Raw genomic sequence first — 27,421 nt, 5'->3', positions numbered from 1 at the left:
TCATCTGACATAGTCCACCCCGTGTGTTTGTCAGATGGTGGGCCTTAATCTTTGGTTCTGGAGCCAGGGCTGCCGTGCCCAACAGCTCCCAGAGAGAAAGCGAGCATACACATCTTCCACCCATGTGGGAGCCTGCCCGTCTGAGTTCTGAGCTCGACTCCAATCCCAGGGCCTATGTTCAGAACCACCCTGTGGCCAGGACACATGGGTCTATCATAGGAGTGTAAATGTGAGCATTTAAGGCCAAAAGACTCTGTGAGTGGGTACTTCAGGGTGGCCTTGAATTCTGCCAGGGTGAGGCACCCCTGAGATGGTCAGTTGTAAGCCTGGAGAGCAGTGGAAGGAGCTGGCAGCCCCTGTCCATGCCCCTTCCTATGAAAGTGGGGAGTAATCCTGGCCATTTGCCCAGATGACCTCAGGGAGAGGAAACCCTGGCTTGGGACTTCTGCTAATTGTCTTGGCTCCTTTTCAGATCCCCTCATCTCTAAATCTGCCTCCCTGCCTGCCTACAGAAGAAACGGGCTGCACAGGGTAAGTAAGAGAGGATGCACTGGGGACATTATCCCCAAGCGGTTCACAATTCCTGCATCCGCTCGTGAGTGATGACAAACGGGGGAAACCTAGATAGAAGCTTTAGGGCTAGAGGTGCATTGACAAAAGAGCCCCCACGGGAGGGCTGGGAGCCCCTAGTGTTCATGGCACAATTACTCCCCGCTGAGCACTGTACAAGCACTCACTTGTTATAACCCTGCAAGGTAGTTACTATTCTTAATAAGCTATTCTGTGGATGAAGAAATGGAGGTACAGACAGGTGCAGTGACCTGCTTGAGCTCTAATTCCTAGAAAGTGCTGAGCCAGGATTCGAGCTCAGGCCAGCTGACTCACCTGCTGTGGCCTGGAGCCGTCCGAACTCTTAGATCTCCTACAGCGTAAAACTTTCATGGAAGCTGAGTTGGTTTAAGGACTGAAAGGGAATGAAAATGGCTTGTTGGCAAAAGGAGAGGCTCTGTGACTAGACAAGGGATGGGGGGAGGGAAGGGACATTAAGACAGACATTCATTACTGAACACCTACCAAGGGCCGGCACTGTTCAGGATGCTGGGGGTCCTACGGTGAACATACTTGCTGCTCCTATGGAGCTCACATTCTAGCTGGAGAGACAGGTGACCTGTAAGTGCATGTGTGACTTGCAGTCAGCAGTCACGTGTATTTGGAGAAGGTCAGAGGAGGGGTGAATTTAAACAAAGGCCTGAGTGCAGGGAAGGACGACCTCACCTGTCCAAGATGAGGAAGAGCCACCCAAATAGAGGCAAGCACCATGTCAGAGTCCCTCGGTGGAGAGGACACGAGGCTGGGTTGGAGGGAGCATGGAGATGAAGCCAGACAGGTGTCATTAGGGCCCAGCGCTGGTGAAGACTTAGAAGGTTTCCGCGGGTGTGCTGCACCATCCAACTCAGATTTCTAATGGGCTCCCCCTTGTGTAGAGAAGAGACTGCAAAGGACAGAAGTGGGAGACTTAACTGTGTAAGAGATGATTTTAGGGTTAAGCACACAAAAGGGATAGAGCTCCATGGGAGAGTGATGGCTGGTGTTAATACCATCCCCTCTCCCAAGCAGGGGACAGACAGACACTGTCCTCAACACGCCCAGGGCCTGGACATTTGTTCGTGAACAGATGTTTATACTGAAAGCCATTGATGTATGCCAGGCATTGCTCTGGGTGCTTGGAATACCAGTGACCAAATCAAACAAAAACCCCTGCCCCTTGGAGCTTGTATTCTTGTAGGGAGAAAGAGACAGCAAGCAGTAGCACGTAGTATACAAACCACCTTATACACACTACGTCGCCAGTCGGACGCGACTGAAGCGACTTAGCAGCAGCAGCAGCAGCAGAGGGTAGTGAGTGCTGTGGGAAAACAGGGGAGAGCTGAGCAGGACAAGAAGGGTGGCGAGTTGAGGAAGGGGCGACTTATAATTTTAGATAGAGTTGTCAGGGTAGATCTCATAGGAAAAATGATACTTGAGTAATGAAAGAAAGTATATACTACAGTTCACCAGTATATGACTGTTTACAGAGTGCCTACTATGTGCCAGGCCTAGGCACACGGCAGCAAATTAAATCATCCCAACTTGAGACTGAGGCTTCTGAGGCAGCGCCAAGTCCCACCAGCTCCAGTCCACTTTCTGGAGATGGGTGAGGACTTGAGTGAGGCAGAGGTGAGCCCACCTCAGGCCAGCCCTGCTTCTATCTCCCCTGCAGACACCCAGCGCAGACCTATTCCACTACGACAGCATGAACGCCGTCAACTGGGGCATGCGAGGTGAGTGTGGGCCTCTCCTGGGACTTCGTTATAATGCACTGCTCACAACTGCCCATTTGACAAACGATTATGGCCCCACCCTGGGCTCTATCTAAACCCCGAGTTCCCTTTCATTTCCCATTCCCTCCCTTTTCCCCTGCTCCTCCCTCATCCTCTCAGGTCCCCGGCCTTGGGTGATCTCCAGGCCATTTGTCCCATCTGGATTCCCAGAGCCATCACAGAGTGCTTGCTTTTCTCCCAGTACTGCTGAGCTGGAGTTGCCTGCCAGTCCCTGGGAGGAGGGAAACACTCAGAGCCAGACACATTGTTCCCAGAAAAAATTCCATGAGCCTCACGCTGTAATGCCCTTCCACCAGCCTCATCTGGCTCCAGTAAGCAGGCTCAGGCAGGTCCACATCAAACGCTGGAGGAATCCCCCTGGAAGATGAAGGACTTCACCCATGTGTTTCATGGCCCCCAGGCTCTTCTTATGTCTATTCTAAATATCTCTAAAAACCTGTCCCTGGATCAGCCCAACCCCTTTCTCCATTGTATTCAAACCAGCCTTGATTTGGGATGAATTCAATAAGGACAGGGTCTCTATACCAGAAGCCAGTGTAGGGATGCAAAGCAAAGACTGATGGTTTCTACTTTTTGTGTGTCTCTTTTCTCTCTGCAGAGTACAAGGTAAAGATACATAGACCCTGGGGGTCTCTGGGACCCTGCAAGTTGCTACACTGGGGACGAGCGGGAAGATGACAGCACTGTCTATGCAGGGAAGGGAACATCGACAGATAACCCCAAGGGTCCTCTCAGGACTAGCATTTCCGGTCCCTCCTTGGGCACTTTCCCTGAATCCTGCCCTACATCTCTTGCCTCCTGAAATCAGACAGTTCCCCCAGGCCTCAGAGACCTTCCTGGAGGCTTGCCAGTAACAGATATGAGACATTCACACGCAGGAACCCTTCTGCTCCAACACCACGCTCATCCCTGGCAGTATCAGAGGACTCTGGGGCCTTGCCTTTGGGAGACAGCGCCTTGAGGCTGCCAGGAAACCCCAAAGAGGATGCACCAGTGCTTCCTCCAGACTTGATCATCTCTGGCCCTTCCTGGATAGAAGAGGGATCGCAGCCACCACCCTCACCCAGCCTACAAACACCCCCTCCTCTCTCCTCAGATCTACCCTTATGAACTGCTACTGGTGACCACAAGAGGGAGAAACCGACTGCCCAAGGATGTGGACCGGACACGTTTAGAGGTAGGTACAGAAACTGAGCAGGAGCCTCTGGGTTTGCAGTGCTTGCAGAAATTGACTGGTCTAACCCAGCTCGGGAGGGACAGACAGAATGAATGACATAGGGGTCACACAGCTGGTTGAAAAAGCAGAGACTCCTACCTGGTTTCCTTAGCCCAGGCTGTTCCTTGCTGTTCTGTGCAGCCTCTTGATTCAGTTAGCATCTGTAATGCACAGCTATAGCGTGTCTCCAAACTGGGCTGATACTTTTGCAGACGTAAGAGGAGAGCTGAATCTTGTTCCTGCCTTTCAAGGGCCTGCAGCCTGTGTGCTGAGATAAAACACAGCACTGGCGTTACACAGGACTGTATAGAAAACCAGTGCCTGCAGTGGGAAAGGATGGAGACAGTTCTCTGCAGAGGGTAAACATATAAGCAAGTCTCGGGCAGGACTCCCTAGGTTCCAACCCTGATGTTACCATCCCTAGGTGGACAGCTTGGCCACGTGACGAACTGGCCCCTCTCCAAACCTTGGCTTTCTCCTCTGTAAGAAGGGGCAATTGTCATGCTTCCCTCAGGTTGCCAAGTGACATACATGAGGCAGTACGCACGGAGCCCTTGACATGGGATCCAGCAGTGTGCTGAGTAGAAAGCTCTCCAGAGCTTCTGTGCTGTTACTCGAAGACCACAAGGCTGGCTGTGCTGACACAGGCCTCCAGGGAGAGGGAGGAACTGGATGGACTTGGGGTGGGCAGGTCCAGGTGGACAAGGAGGGAGGAGCAACAGCGAGCGATATAGAACAGACGAGGCCTGAGCATGGCCTTGGGCTTTCGAGCCGTCCAGTCCACTGGGCATGGAGTTCCAGTCCCTGCTTACACCGACTCCAGAAGTACCCCCTGCCCCTTCCCTCCCTGCCTCTCCCTGGAACACCCTTTCCATCTCAGCAGCCCCTTCACTCCTCAGGGCTCCATTCTAGTGACGCCTGTGCCCCAGAGCCTCCCCAAAGCTTTCCTCAGGGTGTGTCATTCACCTTCTCTTCCAGCCTCCTCCAGCCCTGTGTCCAGAGCACAGACCCAGTACCTTTCTCCTTTGCATCAGCTCATCAAGCCATCCATCTCCTCTGTCTGACACACTGTCATCTACCACAGGGCCTGGACTAGGAGAAGGGTCAGGAGTTGTCTGTGGAATTGAATGCAGGCTTGTAAGAGAGGAGGCTTGGCACTTCTTGGGACACCCTTGACCTGACAGCTAAGGAATCTGCCCATAGTAAAGGGTTGAAGCCATAGGAGGGGGGTGTGGGCAGCCAGGAGGCTCTGTGAGTCCTTCCAGCTCTAGCAGGCTGGGGTAGCAGGGACAGAAGCTGGTGATTCTCCCCATGTAAGTGTCTGCTGGTGCTGACGGGGACAGCTCCCTCAGCAGCTCAGAGGAGCCAGCATTTAGGGATGAAAATGTTCACAAGCCTGGTTCATCCTGGATGACCAACTGCTCTGCTCCTAGACACCCAGGAAAACACAACCTTCTCTAAGAATCCCTTGAGGAGCTTTTTAAAAATACTAGTACAGGGTCCCACCCAAGGCTAAGTAAATTGCAGTGTGGGGAAGGAGCTCAGGCATCAGTGTTCTTCAGAGGTTCCCAGGGATGTCTGATATGTAGCCTGAGCTGAGACTCCTGGGCTAGAGACCCTGCAGCAGCAGTTCAGGGTGGGCACTGAAGAAGGAGACCCCTCTGTCCTCAGGGAGCTCAAAGTATAGATACTTATTTACACAATAAATATTTCTTCAAACCTATTATATATACCAGATACTGCTCTAGGTGCTTGCAGTGTTATCAGTGAACAAACCAAGGAACCCTGCCCCCTTGGAGCTGGTGTTCTCATGTGAGGAGACATATAGTAAATGATACAATAATAAGGAAATAATAGTGTGTTGGGAGGTAACAGGGCTGAGGGGAAGGGGTAAGAGGAGAGCAGAGTGAGGGAGATTGGGAGCTGGAGGGGTGAGTTGCAGGCTTAAATAGGGAGGTCTGAGTAGAGCTTGTTGAAAACATGACATCTGAGCAAACACTTGAAGTATAAACCATGCTTTTATAGAAAGGAAGCACATTCTGGGCCAGGGAAACAGCCACTGCCAAGGCCCTGACACAGGAGTGAGCCTGGTGTGTTGGAGGACAGCAGGAGGTGAGTGTGGCTGGGGCCACGTGAGCCCAGGAGAGAGGACGAGGAGGAGATGAAATCATAGGAGATGGAGACTAGGCCACACCATGCGACAGACACGTGAAGAGATCCCTGCACTAACGAGAGTGCCGGGGAGTCACTGTGCCCTCATCATCTCAGTCATCTGCACAGGATCCATGAGGGCAGGCACTGGCACACTGCCACCCTCACGAGAGGACACTGAGGCTCAGTGATGTCGAAAGTGCCGTGTCCAAGGCCACACACTCCTATTTGCCTGGCTCTAAAGCCCGTGCACACAGTCTTTATGCATTAAAGTCTGTGATGGATGTCAAGTGGGCAGGCTGCCATTAAATGCTCTGAGAACTCAGGAGAAAGGAGACTCCATGTGGCCCTCAACAGAGAGAAGAAAGCCTCAGATTCCTCAGTGTGTCCTACAGTGGCTACTTGGGTAGTTTCAGCTTAATTCCTTTATACTGTGTTAAAGATTTTTTTAACACAGTGGCAAAAGCCAGCTAGAGAATCAATAGTAACCATCACTCTCCAACAACAGAAAAAGAACAGATTAGACTAAATTACAGTTCCCCTCAGGCTTTACTATGGAAGGGGCAGAGAATGTTCTCATATCCACATATTTTCAGCACTTCAGTGAAAGTAAAACAGATCTGGGCAAGTCAATAGCATGAACAAAAGAAGAAGGACACTGTCTAGACTGGTGGGGTCTGAAGGAGTCTAACAACCAAATGTGACATGTGGGTGCTGTCTGAATCCTTATTCAAACAGACCAGCTCTAAAAAGATACTTTTGAGACCATTGGGGGAATTTTATTATGGATAACTATTAGGTAATTCTGTGGAACTGTCATTTTTTTCTTGCCCATGCTGTTGTGGTTATGTAAGAAAATAAATACCCAGTATGCTTGGAGATGCCAACTGCTGTATGTAGGAGTGAAGTGACAGTATCTAGAGTTAAGACACTTAATGAGAGGAAAAAGAAGAAAATGAGGTAGATTCTGACGGTCACTGAATCTGGGTGAGGGGCATGGGTGTGAATTGTGCTGTTTTCTCTCTCGTGCATTTTTGAAACTGACCAAGAGGGTGGTGGGCGTACACCGCATTTGGAGTCAGGAGCCCTAGACTCAGTTCTGCTACCTACCTAGTGGCCTCCCCTCCCTCCTGGGCAAGTCATTCTAATTCTCTGACTTTTGCTTTCTCACTTTTCAGTTGGGTAGAGATAATTCCTGGTTTTCAGAGTGGTCGGAAGAATTGAAGGAGAAAAGGGTGAATGTACATATGAGCATGATAAAAATGCAATATAGGTAACTGGTGGTAGGGTTAAATACTAATTACCCAAAAAATCAACTCACATATATAACCAGTGATCTCTAACAAAAGTATGATATATAACCAACAATATCTAACAAAAGTATCAAAGTTACCTTTACCTAAAGAAAGTTTGGAAATGTGGCAAAAACATTCATTCACAGTGACAACAAGCCAGAGAATTGGCTAATTGTTATGTGGCTGTACACATAATTCTCATTCAATTTCCTTCAATATCTGATGAGCTAATATAACTGGTAACAAGAGCAAGTGAATGCAGTAAGCTTTCAGGCAGGATATAGGCCATCTAATTCTCTCTTTAAACAAAATCATAAATTTTATTTAAAAAATAAAATGTCAGACCTCAAATTTTATTTGAAAAAAAAATTTCAGACCTCCAGAAGAGTTTCAAGAATAGCAAAATGAGGATCCATTTATCCTTCACCAACTGTTTACATTTTGCCACATTTTAAGTGCCATTTATTTCTAACTCAAAGCTTAGAAATCAAAGTTGTATCAACTTTCAACTCTGCTCAGAAGGGACAGGAGAAAGGACAGGCAAAAAGGGGTTAAAAAATCCACTAAGACAAGGAGAACAATGTTTCATTATGTGGCATACTTGTTTTCATATAACAAAGAGTATGGTATGGAGAAATCGGGAGAGGAATTTTTTTTTCATTCACTGACCTAAGGGAAAAACCTTCCAGATTTTTTTGGTAAACTTATTACTAAGAGGAAATACACCCTAAAATCTTGGACATGCCTCCTTTTCTGTCCAAAGTAGACAGCAGTAACATTATGCATACACACTCCTGGACACAGTGCACGGGGCAGGGATGCAGAAAGGGGAGGCCAACTGAGAGGCACTCGGGAAGTCCCGCCTGAGTCTTGGGTAGAGAAAGCCTCTCCAGCCAGATCAACTACAGAGGTCCCTCCCAGGAAACACTCACTCACAGTCATCCACTCGACAGATACTCATCACACACCCTCCGTGGGTCAGGCACGGTGCCAGGCACAGCAGAACCAGAGGAAACGTACAGGAGCCACTCCTGCCTCTACCTGCCTCTCATGTCCTCGTTGTTCCCTCTGTCTCCTCCCCTCTTCTTCCAGCGCCATCTGTCCCAGGAAGAGTTCTACCAGGTCTTTGGCATGACCATCTCCGAGTTTGACCGGCTGGCCCTCTGGAAGAGGAATGAACTCAAGAAGCAAGCCCGGCTGTTCTAGGCAGAGGCTCTATAAATATATATGCATTTATATAAAGATATATGTAAAATCTCTATACTGAAGCTCGGTATAATCCTCTTGTGTAATGGGACACACTGCCTGCCATGAGACTTGCTTTTCTGTACCGTCAGGCAAGCCCACATCATCAAGATATTTTTATGCTCCTTACTTTCTCTTTTTTAAGTGCAATGGGGTTTGGGAAGGAATTTGTGGGGACTCCCATCCTTTTACTGGGGAGCCTTTTTATACTGAAACATCTATCCTGACTTGAGTCCCCCAAGGTCCAACTCTCTTTCCTAAAAGAGGTGCCTGAAGGAGTCTCTCTTCTCTCTGCTTCTCGGCTCTTTCCCCCAATCTCCAGGGAGGATGCTGACTGTGCAGGTTTCACACTTCACTGGCCCCAGAGGGGCCCTTCTAAAGGTGGATCCACAGCGTTCTCCCCAAGTTACTGAACACCTTTGAGAGCCCTGAAGAATTCCCCCACCACCCCATTAGGACCTCAGTGCTGTCTGGGGGTGATGCAGCTAGAAATTGGGTTTCACATCTATTCGTTACAGAAATAAACAAATGGATAGGGCCTTGGCCTCTCCTCGCCTCTTCAATCCTCCTTCTATCCTTAATCCTCACCTCTCTAATCCTCCTTCTATCCTTAATCCTCACCTCTCTCTAGTCCAAGTCTATGACTCATGGTAGGAAAAGAAAAAGCACTTCCCTTTTCTGCATCATTACTTCCCATGGCCCCGTGCCTGGCCCCTACGTGAAGAACCCAAGGGAGAAAGTGGGAGCCGGGAGCAGGAGACAGCAGGACGCCGTTAGTGCCAGGGCTGCAGGACCCCTGGGGACCCTCCCTCATTGCTCCCAGAACTTCCGGACCCTCCACCTTAGGAGGAGAGGCCCATTTTTGCAGCCTGTATTTTTCAGCCTTACTACAATCTATGTGCCTGACAACTCGCCACAGGGCTAATGTTCCCACCACGGCTCCAACCGAACAACTAGACAGACAACCTCTAACACACCCCTCCAAAGGTAATACAGACCACGTCCTAAAGGAAGCTTCCTGGCCTATGTTGTCTGGTCTCTGGGTTGGTAGAGCAGCCCAGCCACACCCCCACCAGTCCTTGGCTCCCACTGCAAAGGTGGCCACGCTTCACGGGGGAAACTTTTGAAGAATGACTGCTTATGAGATTCCAAATGGAGCACTGGCCAACGTCACTCATGGTCATCCTGATTTCCCCAGTGGCTGCCTTTCCTGCCTCCTTGCCTTCTGGAACAGGGATGAAAGCTTAACCATCTCTCCTCCCCTCCCCAAATCTGCAACCATGAGTTGGTGATGGTGAGGTCTGTTCCTTCCTGGAGATGGCTTGAGTCAGACGGCGAAGGAAGGATAAAGAAGTGGAAATGAGTTATGACTCTCAAGAGGTTATGTGTTGTGGCAAATGTAGAACTGACTTCAACTCAACAAATCCTCACTGAGCACCTACCTGCTGATGCTGAGCACCTGCTGTATACTGAGCACTTAATGTGGGAGGGCAATGGGAATACTAGAATCATCAACCTGGGGCCCAATCTCAGGGGCATGCCTACTAAAAATGGGTGTCATAAGGCATGTACTCAAACATGACAGATGTGAGGCAGAAAGTGATAGGAGACAGCATGAGAAAGTGTGTGTGACGTTACTAAGAAAGCAGATGCAGCTGGTGCAGACCAAGGACAGCTTTCTGGAAGAGACTGCATCTAAGCGAAGTTCAGGAAGGTGAAGGAGACTGAAGGGAGGAGACTGTAACCTGAAAGGGTGATAGGATGAAGGGCCAGAAGGGAGGTCTAATATATCCTCATTTAAAATGTCCACCCTTTCTGCATCTTCTCTTTTTGGCCAATGTCTTTCAACTGTCCTGACCCTTTTAGAAAAGTCCCCAGCCAGACACAATCATTGAAACTGCCTCATTATCGCTGGTTAAGAACTTGGAGAGATTGAAGGGCTTTGTTATTGTTGTTGAATATCTTTGTTTCCCATAAATGCACATAATTTCAACCCAGACTCGTGTCCTTCTGTCGTTTCTCATGTGAGTGGAAATGAGTGACATGGGGAGAGGCTGAACCATGCACATTTTTCAAAATAAAACTATCAAAGAGAAGCCCTCTCTTGGTCTCGGTTTCTCCTTTGATAAGAAAGTCTGACCAGGTAAGCATTACCCAAACTTTTTCCTGCAGAATGCACGGTCCTAGAGGATGGAAGAGGTGGTTGCAATTATGAATAGGCTTCTATGATTAAAAATAATAATAATAATGGTGGTGGTAAGACCCACGTGAGCTGACGATTTCCCAAAGGTAGTAAATCTAGAGATGGGGAAGCACGGTATCAGAGTTCTCATCCTCAGTAAACCAGAAATCCCCCATCTCTACACTTGACTTCATCTGAATCAGTGTTGCAGTTACTGACAAACACAAGAGGAGATCAAGAGTAGAACACGAAGTTCACTTCCCTACACATACGCATCAAAAATACATCTAAATGTTGAACAGTCTCAAAGGAACCCGACTGAAAACTGGCAGAAGACCTCTTATACAACCAAAGCTGCAAGAAAGATCTCCATACAACCAAAGCTGCAAGAAAGATCTCCATACAACCAGGTAGGACAAAAAAGAAAAATAAGGCATCAGGAAGGGGCCAGCACCCCTGGGGGGTAGTTATGAAAGAGGAAAGGTTCTCTCACCCTAGAAACCACCTTTGCCAGCTGGGAAGTCCACCAGAACAGGGAGCTAAAGGGGCCTGGTCTCTGCTTGCAAGGAGCGTGTGTGTGCTGGTTTGCTAGCAGTCAGGGCAAAGAGGGACCAGCACTTGATGGCTACCATGACCTCACATTGTCAACCCAAAATGCCATCTGGGCAGGGCTGCTAGTATGCACAGCAGCTAGGTGCTGAAACCTGGCCTTGAGCAGATGGCCCCTGGGAGAGGACTCAGTCCAGCTGTGCAGAGATTGCCTGGAGTGTGGCCTGGGCCTCCACTGTCAGTGTCTGCCACAGGGCACAGTCCACCATAAGACCCCCCCCCACTGCCAGCATGCTCACAGAGGAAAGCAGCTCCAGCAGTGTAGACTGTGAGCCCGCGCACGACAGGGGCAAGGCTGATGTCAGAGCCGGTTATCAGGGCTCCCGTTCCAAGGAGTGGGCCCAAGAGCAAGTCCAGCATCACCAGACCGTGCTGGTGCACACACGAGATGGCACAACCTCAATCACACGACCCCCCCAGTAGACCCTGGAGAGGAGAACGCAGCTGTTCCTTTTCCAGTGGGAGCACTCCAGTCCTGCCTACCTCACAGCACAGCTGGAAGTCATATCTGGGGTAGACAAGCCCTGGAAGGGTCCTATCACCGCGACAGCCCAGGTGCTAAGCGACAGCACAACCACTTCAATTCCTGCAGCCACAATGCCCTGGCCCCCAGCACCTGCCTAACACTAGGTCTCACAAAACCACAACGGAGAAAGGAACATGGCCTTGGGTTACTCCTAGGCAAAACCAAGGACACCTGCACAGGTGGTGCAGAGATTATCTCTGTCACTTGCTTCAGCACTCATATCCTTTGGGAAAGAGCATGCACTTAAGGGCAGTGCAGCCTTACTGAACCCAATCATCAGAGCTTCTACTTCAACAACAGGAGAGCAGACTCCACCCCCGACAGGGCTGTGACAGCCACAGAACTAAGCAGAGGACTCCCCACACTTTGCAGTGCACACTCTAGTTACCACACCACCAATCACACCCACTATCAAAGGAATAATTTCCACTCCAAAAAAGACATGGCTGGCATTCGTACCAAAAATAATGGACTCACACAGTCTACACAAGGACACTTCCACATTAAAAGTCCTTTGAGACCACAGTAGGTAACTGTTTTTCCTAAAGTCACAAAGATAAATTTAAGTAAAGTTAAAAAGAGAACCTATTCCCAATTAAAAGAGCAAGAGATAGACCCAGCAAGAAAAAAGGAGAAGACTCAAATAAAATTAGAAATGAAAAAGAAGTCACAACAAAGAAATACAAAGGATCATAAGAGACTACTATGAGCAACTACATGCCAATAAAATGGACAACTTGGAAGAAATGGACAAATTCTTAGAAAAGTATAACCTTCCAAAACTGAACCAAGAAGAAATAGAAAATATGAACAGACCAATCACAAGCACAGAAATCGAAACTGTAACCAAAAATCTTCAACAAACAAAAGCCAAGGGCTAGATGGCTTCACAGGTGAATTCTACCAAATGTTTAGAGAAGAGCTAACACCTCTCCTGATCAAACTCTTCCAGAAAAGTGCAGATGAAGGAAAACTCCCAAATTCACTCTACGAGGCCAAGATCACCCTGATACCAAAACCAGACAAAGATGCCACCAAGAAAAGAAAATTATAAATTAATGTCACTGATGAACATAGATGCAAAGATCCTTAACAAAATTCTAGCAGAGTCCAACACATTAAAAAGATCATATATTATGATCAAGTCAGCTTTATCCAAGGGATGCAAGGATTCTTCAATATATGCAAATCAATCAATGTGATATACCATATTAACAAACTGAAAGATGAAAACCATATGATCATCTTAGAAGAAGCAAAAAAAGCCTTTGACAAAATTCTATACTCACTTATAATAAAAACTCTCTAGAAAGTAGGCATAGAAGGAACATACCTCAACATAATAAAGGCCATATATAACAAACTCACAGCAAACATTATCCTCAATGGTGAAAAACTGAAAGCATTTCCTCTAAAATCAGGAACACGACAAGGGTTCCCACTCTTACCACTATTATTCAACATAGTTTTGGAAGTCTAGCCATGGCAATCATAAGAAATTAAAGGAATCCAGATTGGAAAAGAAGTATAACTCACTGTTTGCAGATGATGTGATTCTCTACATAGAAAACTCTAAAGATCCCACTAGAAAATTACTAGAGCTAATCAATGAATACAGTAAAGTCCCAGAATATAAAAGTAATACACAGAAATCTCTTGCTTTCCTATATACTAACAATGAAAAATCAGAAAGAAATTAAGGAATCAATCCCATTCATCATTGCAACAAAAAGAATAAAATACTTAGGAATGCTGCTGCTGCTGCTGCTAATTCACTTCAGTCATGTTAGGAATAAATGTTCCTAAAGAAACAAAAGACCTGTATGCAGACAACTATTAAGACACTGACGAAAGAAATCAAAGACAATACAGAGATGAAATGATACACCATGTTCTTGGATTAGAAGAATTAATATGGTAAAAATGACTATACTACCCAAAACAATCTATACATTCAATGCAATCCCTATCAAACTACCAACAGTATTTTTTACAGAACTAGAACAAATAATTTCACAATTTTTATGGAAACACAAAAGACCACAAATAGCCAAAGCAATCTTGAGAAAGAAGAATGGAACTAGAGGAATCAACCTGCCTGACTTCAGACTATACTACCAAGTTACAGTCATTAACACCAGCACAAAAACAGAAATACAGCCTAATGGAACAATATAGAAAGTCTGGAGATAAATCCACACACCTGTGGATTTGACCAAGGTCAAATTTTTGACAAAGATTTATCTTTGACAAAGGAGGCAAAAATATACAGTGGAGAAAAGACAATCTTTTCAACTAGTGGTGCTGGGAAAACTGGTTAACCACATGTAAAAGAATGAAATTAAAACACTTCTAACACCGTACACAAAAATAAACTCAAAATGGATTAGAGACCTAAATGTAAGACCAGAAACTGTAGAACTCTTAGAGGAAAACATACGCAGAACACTGACATAAATCACAGCAAGATCCTTCATGAATGGAAATAAAAACAAAAATAAACAAGTGGGACCTATTTAAAATAATATAAATTTAAAAGCTCTTGCACAATGAAGGAAACTATAAGCAAGCTAAAAAGATAACCCTTAGAATGAGAGAAAATAACAGCAAGTGAAGCAACTGACAAAGAATTAATCTCCAAAATATACAAGCAACTCATGAAGCTCAATTCCAGAAAAACAACCCAATCAAAAAATGGGCAGAAGACTTCCACAGGCATTTATCCAAAGAAGACATACAGATGGCTAATAAACACATGAAAAGATGCTCAACATTGCTCATTATTAGAGAAATGCAAATCAAAATTACAATGAGGTATCATCTCACACCAGTTGGAATGGCTATCATCAAAAAGTCTACAAACAATAAATGCTTAGGAAAGGGAACTCTCTTACACTGATGGTGGGAATGCAAACTGATACAACCACTATGGAGAATAGCATGGAGATTTCTTTAAAAACTAGGAATAAAACTCCCATAATGACCCAGCAATCCTGCTACTGGGCATATGCACTGAGGAAACCATAACTGAAAAAGACACATGTACCTCAGTGTTCACTGCAGTACTATTTACAATAGCTAGGACATATGGCAACCCACTCCAGTATTCTTGCCTGGAGAATCCCAGGGCTGGAGGAGCCTGGTGGGCTGCCATCCATGGGGTCACACAGAGTTGGACACGACTGAAGCGACTTGGCAGGATATGGAAGCAACATAGATATCCACCAGCAGATGAATGAGTAAGAAAGTCATGGTGCATATACTTAATGGAATACAACTCAACTGTAACAGATTTGAGTCAGTTCTAATGAGGTGGATGAACCTAGAGCCTATTATACAGAGTGAAGTAAGTCAGAAAGAGAAAGACAAATATCATATATTAACACATATATTAGGGAATCTACAAAGATAGTACCAAAGATCCTACATGCAGGGCAGCAAAGGAGACACAAAGAACAGACTTTTGGACACAGTGGGAGAAAGAAAGTGGTGGGATGATTTGAGAGAATAGCATTAAAACATATACATTACCATATGTAAAACAGATAGCCAGTGGGAGTTTGATGTATGATGCAGGGAACCTGAAGCCAGTGCTCTACGACAACCCGGAGGGATGGGGTAGGCAGGAGGGTGGGAGGAGGGTTCAGGAGGGAGGGGTCACATGGATGCCTATGGCCAATTCATGCTGATGTGTGGCAGAGGCCATGACTATATTGCAAAGTAATTATCCTCTAATTAAAATAATTAAAAACAAACAAAAAGAAGAGGAAAAATCACTTGAAAGAACAATAAAACAGACCTCTCCAGTCAACTAGATGCCAAGTTCAAGAAGGAGGCAATAAAAATGCTAAAGGAATTAAGAAAGATTATCAACAGAAATGCACATTACTGTAACAAGGAACTAGAAACTATAAAGAGGAACCAATCAAAACCAGACAACTGAATTGCCAAGATAAACACTAAGCTAAAAGCAATGAATAAGACAAAGATACCATGAAAAAAGAAAATCACTGGCCAATGTCACTGATGAACATAGGTGCAAAAATCCTCAACAAAATAATAGCAAGCCAAATCCAACAATACATTAAAAGGATCCTACACCATGATCAAGTGGGATTTCTCCGAGGGATGCAAGGATTTTTCAATCTACAAATCAATCAATGTGATACACTTCAAAAAATTTTGAAGAATAATCACATCATCATCTCAATAGATGCAGAAAAACCCTTTAACATATAATAGGAACTCTCCAGAAAGTAGACTTAGAGGGAACATAACACAACATAATCACAAGCTGGAATCAAGATTGCTGGAAGAAATATCAATAACCTCAGATATGTAGACGATACCACCCTAATGGCAGGAAAGCACAGAGGAACTAAAGAGCATCTTGATGAAGGTGAAAGAGGAGAGTGAAAAGCTGGTTTAAAACTCGACATTCAAAAAACTAAGATTATGGCATCCTGTCCCATCACTTCATGGCAAATAGATGGGCAAGCAATCGAAAAAGTGGGAGATTTTATTTTCTTGGGCTCCAAAATCACTGCAGATGGTGACTGCAGCCATGAAATTAAAAGACGCCTGACCCTTTGAAGAAAAGCTATGACAAACCTAGACAGCATATTAAAAAGCAGAGACATCACTGCCAATAAAGGCAAAGCTATGGTTAGATCCCAAGTCTGTATAGTCCAACCTATGGTTTTTCCAGTAGTCATGTACAGATGTAAGAGGTGGACCATAAAGAAGGGTGAGTGCCAAAGAATTGATGCTTTTGAACTGTGGTGCTGGAGAAAAACTCTTGAGACTCCCTTAGACAGGAAGGAGATCAAACCATAGAAATGGAATGGAAATCAACCCTGAATATTCATCGGAAGGACTGACGCTGAAGCTGAAACTCCAATACTTTGGTCACCTGATGTGAAGAGCCAACGCACTGGAAAAGACCCTGATGCTGGGAAAGATTGAGGGCAGGAGAAGGGGGTGACAGAGGATGAGATGGTTGGATGGCATCACCGACTCAATGGACATGAGTTGGAGCAAACTCTGGGAGACAGTAAAGCATAGGGAAGCCTGGAGTGCTGTAGTCCATGGGGTCACAAAGAGTTCCATGTGACTTTGCAAATAAACAACAACATATATGACATATATGTCATATACAACAACCTACAGTTAACATCATGCTGCTGCTGCTAAGTTGCTTCAGTTGTGTCCGACTCTATGCAACCCCATAGACGGCAGCCCACCAGGCTCCCCCATCCCTGGGATTCTCCAGGCAAGAACACTGGAGTGGGTTGCCATTTCCTTCTCCAAGTTAACATCATACTCAACAGCAAAAAGCTGCAAGCATTTCCTCTAAGATCAGGAACAAGACAAGGATGTCCACTCTTACCACTTTTATTCAACATAGTTTTGGAAGTCCTAGCCACAGCAATCAGAGAAGAAAAAAATTAAAAGGACTTCAAATTGCAAAAGAGGTTAAACTGTCACTGTTTGTACATGGCATACTATGCATAGAAAATTCCAATGATGTTACCAGAAAACTACAAGAGCTCATCAACGAGTTTGGTAAAACTGCAGGTTACAAAATTAATACACAGAAATCTGTTACACTTCTGTACACTAGCAATGAAAGATGAGAAAGAAATTAAGGAAACAATCCCATTTATCACCACTTCAAAAAGAATACCTAGAAATAAATCTACCTAAGGAAATGAAAGACCTTTGTACTATAAGACACTGATGACAGAAATCAAAGAGGACACAAACAGATGGAAAGATACACCATGTTCTTAGATTGGAAGAATCAATATTTTCAAAATGACTGTACTACCCAAGGCAATCTCAGATTCAATGTCATCCGTATCAAATTACCAATGGCATTTTTTACAAAACTAGAAAATCTTTTAATTTATCTGGAGACACAAAAGACCCTGAATAGCCAATCTTGAGAAAGGAAAATAGAGCTGGAGGAATTGGGTTCCTGGACTTCAGACTATGCTACAAAGCTACAGTAACCAAAACAGTATGGTACTGGTACCAAAACACCCCACAGAAATATAAATGAATGGAACAGGACAGAAAGTCCAAAAATAAACCATGCATACCTGGTCAATTAATCTACAACAAAGGAAGCAAGACTATACAATGGAGGAAAGACAGTCTCTTCAATAAGTGGTGCTGGGAAAACTGGACAGCCCCATGGGGGGGAAAAAATCACAATGCTCTTCAGTATCATACAGAAAAATAAACTCAAAGTACACTGAAGACCTAAATGTAACACTGGACAGTAAAACACTCTTAGAGGAAAACATAGGCATACTCACTGGCAGAAATTGCAGCACTATCTTTTTCAATCCATCTCCAAGACTAATAGAAATAAAAACAAAAACAAGTGGGACCTAATTAAACTCAAAAGCTTTTGCAGAGCAAAGGAAACCATAAACAACACAAAAAGACAACTCACAGAATGGGAGAAAATATTTGCAAATAGTGTGACCAACAAGGGATTAGTCTCCAGAATTTACAAACAGCTCAAGAGGCTTTAACAGCATAAAAACAACCCAATCAAAAAAATGGGCAGAAGATCTAAACAGGCATTTCTCCAAAGAAGAAAGACAGATGGCCAAGAGACACATGAAAAGATGTTCAACATCACTAATTAGTAGAGAAATTCAAGTCAAAACTACAGTGAGGTATCACCTAACCCCAGTCAGAATGGCCATCATCAGAAAATCTATAAGTAATAAACACTGGAGAGGGCATGGAGAAGAGGGAACCCTCTTACACTGTTGCTGCAAGTATTACTTGGCACAGTCACTATAGAGAACAGTATGGAGGTTCCTTAAAAACTAAATGTAGAATTACCATATGATCCTGCAATCCCACTCCTGGGCATATATCCAGAGAAAACCATAATTCAAAAAAAGCACATGCACCCAATGTTCACTGCAGCACCATTTACAATAGTTAGAGACATGAGGCAACCTAAATGTCCACAGAGAGAGGAATGGATAAAACAGATGTGGTACATAAACACAATGGAATATTACTCGGTCATAAAAAAGAATGAAATGTTGCCCACTATAGCAACACAGAGGGACCTAGAGAATATCACAACATGTGAAGTAACTCAAAGACAAATATTTATCACTTATATATGAAATATAAAAAATACAAATGAATCTATTTATAAAACAGAAACAGACTCACAAATATAATTTTAAAAAACACCCAAGCTTATCAAAAGGGAAAGGGAGTTGGGGGGAAAAATAAATTAGTAGTTTGGGATTAATAGACACATATTTTATATATAAAATAGATAAGGAACAAAGATTTACTGTATGACACAGGGAACAACTTTAATACCTTGTCATAACCAATAATGAAAAATAATCTGAATAAAAAATAATATATTATATATAATTGAATAACTTTGATATACACCCAAAACACAATATTGTAAACCAACTATACTTCAATTTATGGGGGGTTCATGTTTGGGAACGCATGTAAGAATTAAAGATTTTAAAATTTAAAAAAAATTAAAAATTAAAAAAATAAAAAATAAAAAAATAAAAAAATAAAAATAATCATAGTAATAGTTCCTCATTATTAAGTACCAAGAGTGTGCCAAGTTCTTTTTTATTACTAAACTTTTTACTTTGTACTGGAGTATAGCTGATGAAATGTGCCAAGCTCTATGCTAAGGTCTTTCCACCCATCATCTCATTTAAGCCTCTGTTAACAACCCAAGAGGTATCATTATTCTTACCTGCATCTCGTAGAGGAGGAAGCAGCTTTAAAGAGGATGCATAATAACTGTGGTGGTACCAGGAGCCAATTCCTACCTCTCTGACTGAAGAAATCAGGTCAACCACTCTTATCAGGTCGGATGCTTTCAGTTGCAAGAGTACCTTCTTAGGGACGTCCCTGATGGTCCAGTGGTTAAGAATCCACCCTGCAATGCAGGGGATACAGGTGTGATCCCTGATTGGGGAAGTAAGATCCCATATGCCTCAGAGCAACTAAGCCTGATTGCCGCAAGCACTGAACCCACATGCTCGAAAGCCCACACCCCAGAACTAGAGAATCTGTGCACCACAACGAAAGATCCCCCCCACGATACAATGAAGATCCTGCATGCCGCAACTAAGAACTGATGCAGCTAAATAAATAAATACATTTTTTTTAAGTACCTTCTTAAAAGTGGCTTTAACAATGAGAACACATTACCTTGCCAACTAGAAAGAGGTCCCAGGTGCAGGGCTAGTCAATTCAGCAGCTCAGTGATACTGTTGGGAGCCCAGATTCTTGGCATTGCTCCACTCCATCATCCTCAGGTGTGATTCCTCAGGTTTAGAAGAGGCTGCTGTGGTGCCAGGCATCATGTCCTGCCACAATCACACTGAGAAACAGGACAGAAATTTCCCTCTGTGTTTCTCTTTTAAGCAGACAAACCTTCCCAGAAGTCCTCAGTAGGCTTCTCTGCAGGTTCTGCTGGCAGACCTACAAGACAGGCCCATGCTCTTGTAGCAAAAACAGCTGGTATCTGTTTTTTGCATTTCAGACTCAATAGTGGGAGGCTGACGCCCTCTGGTAAAGAAGAAAGACAGGGCAGACGGGGAATGGCCTCTGGGTTAAGCGATCACAGGGCTTCAACCACAGTCACTCTCTCCCCTCAGAGAATCGCAATGCACATTACAAGAAGTTCTATGAAGTTTGTTTTGTGACATAAGTAAGAAATGTTAGACTTACTTTATTTCATCCATTCTAAGATATAAACTTTTTTTCACATTTAGACGTCTGTGATGATGAAATGTGGCTTAAAAGGAGCTCCTTTCCTGACTTCTCATTCTATGATTCCTCTAAGTATCACCCCCATCACAGCCCCTTGAGACAGGTGGCTAAAATGTATAAAAGGAAACTCAAGAATGTTTCCTATCCCCTGGCTACACACACACTCAGAAAGTATTTATTTATGGAGCATCTGCTGTGAGGCAGGAGCACTAAGGACACAACTGTGTGCAAATCAGGTGTGAGCTCTCATGTAGCTCGTCTTAAAGAGGAAACTAGACTGTAAACAAGTGAACAGAAAAAGAGATGGCACATGACGTTAACTGCCACGGAGACACAAACAAGGCACCAGAAAATAGGAGCAGAAAGGAGCTCACTTCATGCTCTGACTGAAGGATTACAACGAAGTGCCCAAGGGAAAAGCGGGGATGGGAGCATTTTAGGCACAGAGAGCAGGGTATGTAAAGGCACTGAGGTGACTAAGAGCTTGATGTATCTAGAACTAAAATACAACGGAGAGATGCAAAGGAGGGCAGGCAGAGACCAGAATATGCAGCGGGCCTGGAAGGACACCTCTCAGTCACGCAGGCTACATGAAGATCGTCTGGCTTGCACTGTGGCTGCACCTACCAGAAGCAGGGAGAAATGTTCTAAGTCTAGCTACTCAAAGTGTGGTCCCCAACCAGCACCACTGGGGCCACCAGGGAGCTTGTGTCAAGTGCAGAATCTCAGGCTCCACTCCCAACCTACTCAATCCAGACCCATATTTTAATTAGACCGCCGGGTGCTTCATAGACATAGTGAAGTTTGAGAAGTGCTGCTTTGAACCATCTTTCTATTTTGGACAGGGATGGCAACATTTTGTGTCTGACTTCCTGAAGTTCTAGAAGGGAGCCCTTTCCCTGTGCACATGACTTCTCTGGACACTGGAGGGCAACCTTACATTAATAAAGCAGAACTCAAAACTAGGGGCCACAGAAATCACAGAAGGTTAGAGCTTAAAGACAAGGCAATGGCTGCATTTTGCAGCCACAGAAACAGACCCACTGAGCATTGAGCAGAACAGGACAAGCTGCCAGCTCCCCTGCGCCCAGAGCTGTTCGTCCTCACGAGGCACCTGGTGCGGAAACCCGAGGACCGGCTGTGGACGGTGTCAGCAGCTGCAGCTGGCCACTGAACGGAGCCAAATGTGGAGAAGAAGGGCTTGGAATTCAAGGGCAACAAAGTACTGCTAAAATTCACAGCAATTATGAAGTGAGTTTCCAAAGTTATGCCAATTCTGTTAATGCCCCATGTGTAATTAAATTTTAAATACTTCATTCCACATCAGATGTCAAGTTGCTAAAACTCTTGATCACACAGTGATAAACATCTGCTTTTACGTACAGAGCTGCGAGCCACTGCCAAGCTATTCAGAAGCCCTAAAGCAAGACTAAATAAATAAAATCCAGAAGCCGTGATGACTAGGGCTGGCCTCTATCACCCAAGCATCTACATGCCTCTTCACCTGGCCTCCAATGTGATTTTTGGCACAGGAGCACAGGCAGAAAAACCAAAGGCTTGCAGTCGCGCCCGTGGTTAGTCCTTGAGGTAAGTGAGGGCCAAATGTACGGATGAATCAGGTCGAAAAATTAAGGTGACATCTATGCCCATGTCCAAAAGTGTTTCCTCCTTGGGGGAAGCTGTGCTAGTGTTTCCCAAATTTCAGTCACTCAAACACCACCTCCACAATTTTCATCATTTATTAATATTTACTTAATGCTATTTATGTGATACTTTCCTTTCAATTGATTTATTCCTGACTTTTCTATTTATCAGTATCAAATAAAGACCAACTTTATGCTTTTAATACAAATTCAGATCAATTCATAACTCTCCAAATATGTTGGCCTGCTGCTGCTAAGTCGCTTCAGTCATGTCCGACTCTGTGCGACCCCATAGACGGCAGCCCGCCAGGCTCCCCCGTCCCTGGGATTCTCCAGGCAAGAATACTGGAGTGGGTTGCCATTTCCTTCTCCAGTGCATGAAAGTGAAAAGTGAAAGTGAAGTCGCTCAGTCGTGTCCGACTCTTAGCGACCCCATGGACTGCAGCCCACCAGGCTCCTCCGTCCATGGGATTCTCCAGGCAAGAGTACTGGAGTGGGGTGTCATTGCCTTCTCCGATGTTGGCCTGGGTCACATCTAAACCTACCTTACATATTCACCACAAGCCTGAATTCCACTTTGCCAATTATTGTTCCCTTCGACATAAGTGAGAGCAGAGGAAAGACATGTATTCCCTCAGTCTCTTCATGATGACTGTTCTTTAGAAAACCAAAGGAAAAAAAATCTGAAGATGCTTCCGAGAAAAGAAAACACAAGTACTCTGACAATCAAGCAGGGCCGAGTTAACCCCACCCCACCTCAGGCAGCCAAAACTCGCGTATTCCACAAGCCTGTTCCCAGGACATCATGTCCAAGGACTTCCTGTTTGCTACGGTTTTCACTGGATCCATCCATCTCTGCTGCCCTGGGTTGTGAAGACTTGCCTGCTTGGGCACCACTGTGAGCTGTGGCAGAAGCATGATAGCACCGTGGCTAGACTCAGCCTCCCTGAGTACGAACCTCAGCCTCTCCATTTACCTGGAGGGTTATGGGCTCAAGTGTATCCCCCCCAAATTTATATGTTGAAGCCCTAACCCCTAGTTCCCTAGAATATGGCTGTATTTGAGTCAGACCCTTGAAAGAGGTGGTAAGTCAAAATGAGGCAGGAGGATGGGCCCTATTCCAATCTGACTGGTGTCCTTATAAGAAGAGAAGATTAGGCCACAGGGAGAGATGCCAGGAATGTAGGTGCACAGAGGAAAGACCATGTGATGAGGCAGCAGGAGGGTCACCACCTGCAAGCCAAGGCGAGAAGCCTCAGAGGAGAGTAACTGCTGACACCTGGCTTGGGGACTTCCAGCCTCCAGAACCAGAAGAAAATACATTTCCATTGTTTAAGCCACCCAGTCTGTGGTATTTTGTTACGACAACAATAGCAAACTAATACACCACATGAAATGAGACTTTCAAAACAGGAGTAACAGCACTTATTTCATTAGACGGTAAGGACTGAATGATGTGCTTCAGGCACAGTACCTGGCTGCAAGGGGCGGGGGGCGGTTTCTCAGCATCTCCCTTACTCTTAGATCAGGTGCTTTACCCTTACCTGAATTCCCACCAGCAGTAAAGGCGTGCAAACCTCGAGCCTTGGGGCTTTCTTTGCCACAGATTGAGGCACCACCTGAAGATGAAAACTGAACAGAGGAGGGTGAAGTCAGGAGATGGAAAGAAAGTAGCAACCGCTTTGTGTTCCTGAATCTGAGCTTATCTTAAATCCAACTTCACCTTTCAAATCCCGAGTTACCTTTTGAGTTAATAACTTATTAATTCCTTTTCTGGTTTTAGCTGGTTTGAGTTGTTATTATATCACTTGCCATCAAAGGAGTTGTGACAAACACACTGGCTCCCAGAGTGAATTAATCACATCAGCTTTGCTGGGTTAGGGAAATTACACGATCCCAGTTTCAGTAGTGCCTATATCGGCTCCTGCAGGAGCAAGAGATAGGCCATGTGACTCACTAAGGAAGCACTTGTGAGGAGTCAAAACGTGCCTCAGTCAGTCACGAAACGTGCTTGTAAGACCTGGACCAAAGGCCTATTTGCTCCCAAAGCCCTCCTTTGGATAAAGACTTTATTGTCATACAAAAGAAATGCGCCCAAGACTCGGGTCTTGCCTACCTGGATCAGGAGAAAACAGTTCGTCCTTCTGACAAAGTAACGGCACTATTTAATTTTAAAAAACATAACTACAAATTGTTACCCCTTCTCAGACTCTGTGGGTAACAGGCACTGAAAGCGCCATAGTCTTCGTATCCAAGGGTATCAGGTGTGTCCCCACAGGGAAGGAGGAAGCTGGCAGAATTTACCCCATTTCCAATGGTCTGGCTTACACAGACCCTGCAGAGGGCAGCCTGGATGTGCGGCTGAGAGTTCAGTGTTCCTTAATATTTCCATAAGCATCTGACAATGTTTCCAGAGGAAATGCACCTTGATTACAATAACTTGTACTTTTACACTAAGCACTTTACAAACTTCACTTAATCCTCTGGGTACTACTTTCATCCTCATTTTACAGATGAGGAAACTGAGCCCTTAATACATAATTCATTCAGGGTTTTACAGCTGTATGTCACAGAAGTCTAGAGCCCTTGGCACCACTCCCCAATTCTGCCTCTGAGATCTTTTGTGATTCCAGGCAAGCTTTCTTCCCCTTTTGGCTTCAGTCCTCATTGGACAAACAAAGGGACCAGCCTGGCTAAAGTCCTGGGCTCCTCTCAGCTCTAAAGTTCTTCTAGTTCCAAGGTTAAGAAATTCACTTTGCACTCTGCACCCTGGCATCAGCCTACATGCTAGAGATGAAGAGAGGAAAGGCAGTGCACCCTTGAAAAGAGAATTAGTCCCTGCTGCAGGGTTAAAAGATGGGCATCACCTTGGCCCCCAGGTAGAGGCACCCAGCTGGACAGACTCTCTAGAAGTCTTCATAGGCCACAGTTTTTCTCAGGGTTCCTGTATGCCAGTTTTAAGCCCACAGGGGTATTTTAGTTGGCCCCTGCAATGTTTTAAAACAGTTGGACTTGTTTACCAATATTTTAAAATCAAAAGCTGAAATCTGGATTCCTGGGTTTTCCTGAAAAGTCTGAAGAGCTGGCCACTCCAGGCCCATGTTCCCCTGGCCACACTGCACTGAGTTGCTGGCTCCTGGCATTCAGATGGAACAAGAGTGCTCTGCTTTTCCAGGCGGTCAGCTCATATACACACCTCCCCTGACTGGTCCTGAGGGTACTTCTGCCTGTGAGCCTCACTTAAGGAGCCAAGGGTGCTCTTTTCCTGAAGGATCCTAGGGGTGGGGATGCGCAGCACTGGGGCATAAGAACAAACGCTCCTTTTCCTGCAGACACAACTGTGCTCTGGGCTCTGTGACAGCTGACACCGAACCTGTGGCCTGGGTGCAGGTAGGAGCCTGGCGCCTTGGAACAAAAACCAGAAAGTGCAACGAAAGAAGAGGTTTTCATCCAGCCATGAAACTCTCCTTCCCCAGTAGCCACCACTCAGACCTCTATCTGCTTTCTGGGGCCCAGGGTGGACCAACAGCCATGTGTCATTTCCCTGGATAGGGGCTATAATGGTGACATTGTGCTGAGTGGAACAAGAGAGGTTTTCATCCAGCGACCAGCACTGGGCAGACACTCAAGCAAGAGGCTCTGGGGCTCACCCTGCACAAATGAGTTTGGGAGTGGGGCCCTGAGCCAATGAGAAGCCCCATGGATTGGGCTGCATGTCCACAGTGGCAGGCACTAGGAAGGGAAGCAGAGAGGCAATGCTCCCGGAACACATCACTGCTATCTCATTTTCCTCTATGAATAAATAAACAATCTCAGAGGATAAAGGAGATCACTCCCCAAGACACCTGCATTAATGGAAACCTCCTGAGTCCTAGAGCATTTATTCACTGACACCCAACATTCCAGACACTGCTAGGCTGTAGGGATCTAGCAACAAGTAAGACACAACACCCACTAGCATAGTGCTTGCAGTCTAGGGGGCCAAGAAGAGGTAAAGAGAGAAGTAGGAATTTAAACACTGATGACCCAATGGAAGAACTGAGAGTAACACAGTAACAGAGTCAGTTCGAGAATCCAAATCTGAACCCAACTGGTGGTTTTTCTTACTTTTCCCAGGGTCTCCTGAGATCACTACTCTGTGGAATGGCCAGCTGGAGCTTAGAGAGGAGCTTAGAGAGGAACGTACCCCAGATACTATAATGCGGAATCTGAACTCTGCACTGACAGCAAAGGAAAGCCATCAAATACTTTTAAGGGGGATCTGACTAGAACCATGGACGGGTCACTTTGGGAGCCATGATGGAAGCAGACCTGGGGCAAAGTGACAGATTAAAAGGCTAAAGTACGTTTCTCTCACTGGGACAAAGAACATTTAGCCTCTAAATTTTTCTTTCCTTGGGCTTCCCAGTTCCACCTGATAAGCTAAGAATGACAATGGGGAGTATCAGTTGTTTTCACAAGACTAAGAGCATGTGGGAGCTGAAAGCTTTTTTCCTGGAATTGTTCAGTGGGACCAAATTTGATATCTTTTAACAGAGCTAGAACTCTTCACACAGACTTCTTTAGACAAGCACCAGGCAAACCTGGAAAACTTACTACAGCAAATATGAAACAGGAATATATGAGGCAGATCCTAAAAATCCTTTCCAGAGAATTGCATTCACACAGGGAAGGGGGAAAGGGAGGAGAAAACCAGGCAAAGACACCCACAACCTCCATCCCCATTCCAGTACCGCCCACCCGATACCCTATAATCTGGCCAAGCCAAACTGCTTTGCAGACACATCCTGCCGTTTTCTATCTCTCTGTCTTTGCTCTCCCTGTTTTCTCTGTCTGTAATGTTATCTCCTCATTACAGGCTCACCCAAGTGTCTATCGCCCACTATTGTCTCCACGATCAGTAAGAAATTCCTGCTTCATCTTACTGAATTCCAAGAGCGCTTTATATTTTCTCTGGTACTTATCACATAATTTTTAATTAAATTATTTTATACACATATACCTCCTCTACTAGATTGGAAACTCATAAAGGATGGGGATCATTTCTACTTAGCACTGAAAGTGAAGTCGCTCAGTCGTGTCCAACTCTTTGCAACCCCATGGACTATAGCCCACCAGGCTCCTCCGTCCATGGAATTTTCCAGGCAAGAGTACGGGAGTGGGTTGCCATTTTCTTCCCCTGGGGATCTTCCCGACCCAGGGATCGAACCTGGGTCTCCCGCATTGCAGGCAGACGCTTTACCATCTGAGCCACAGGGAAGTAGTTCTCCCAAAAGAAATTGACACAGAATGCAACAAATATTCCTAAGTAGACTAATCAAAAGTAGGGGTAGTTTTTAATGGTGTCTATGGGCCTATGTAAAGGAAAAGTACAGGA

At 45.2% G+C, this 27,421-nt stretch overlaps 1 protein-coding gene and 1 long non-coding RNA gene across 11 annotated transcripts in view; one reads left to right on the top strand and one right to left on the bottom strand.

The window, feature by feature from the left end:
- The window catches only part of ABLIM3 (actin binding LIM protein family member 3), a 132,771-nt gene extending 122,387 nt beyond the window's left edge, over positions 1–10,384 (top strand). For all 9 annotated transcript variants that reach the window (XM_005683146.3, XM_013965679.2, XM_013965678.2 and 6 more), the window contains 5 exons: positions 473–531; positions 2,261–2,321; positions 2,980–2,987; positions 3,478–3,558; positions 8,136–10,384. In XM_005683146.3, the coding sequence (XP_005683203.2) occupies positions 473–531; positions 2,261–2,321; positions 2,980–2,987; positions 3,478–3,558; positions 8,136–8,249 (323 nt within the window). In that variant the 3' untranslated portion in view covers positions 8,250–10,384. The remainder of the gene's footprint in view (positions 1–472; positions 532–2,260; positions 2,322–2,979; positions 2,988–3,477; positions 3,559–8,135) is intronic.
- On the bottom strand, positions 555–8,129 carry LOC106502361. 2 transcript variants are annotated; one of them, XR_001918294.1, is made up of 4 exons: positions 3,697–8,129; positions 1,276–1,515; positions 1,075–1,168; positions 555–964 (listed from the first exon to the last, which is right to left on the bottom strand). It is a non-coding gene; the product is annotated as an uncharacterized LOC106502361 (long non-coding RNA). The 2 variants fall into 2 exon arrangements; XR_001918293.1 differs by having other exon boundaries at positions 1,276–1,492.

Source organism: Capra hircus, chromosome 7 (genome assembly GCF_001704415.2).
Source record: "Capra hircus breed San Clemente chromosome 7, ASM170441v1, whole genome shotgun sequence".
NCBI lineage: Eukaryota > Metazoa > Chordata > Mammalia > Artiodactyla > Bovidae > Capra > Capra hircus.
Note: the sequence above shows the minus strand (reverse complement) of the source record. Positions and strands in the feature narration are given on the sequence as shown.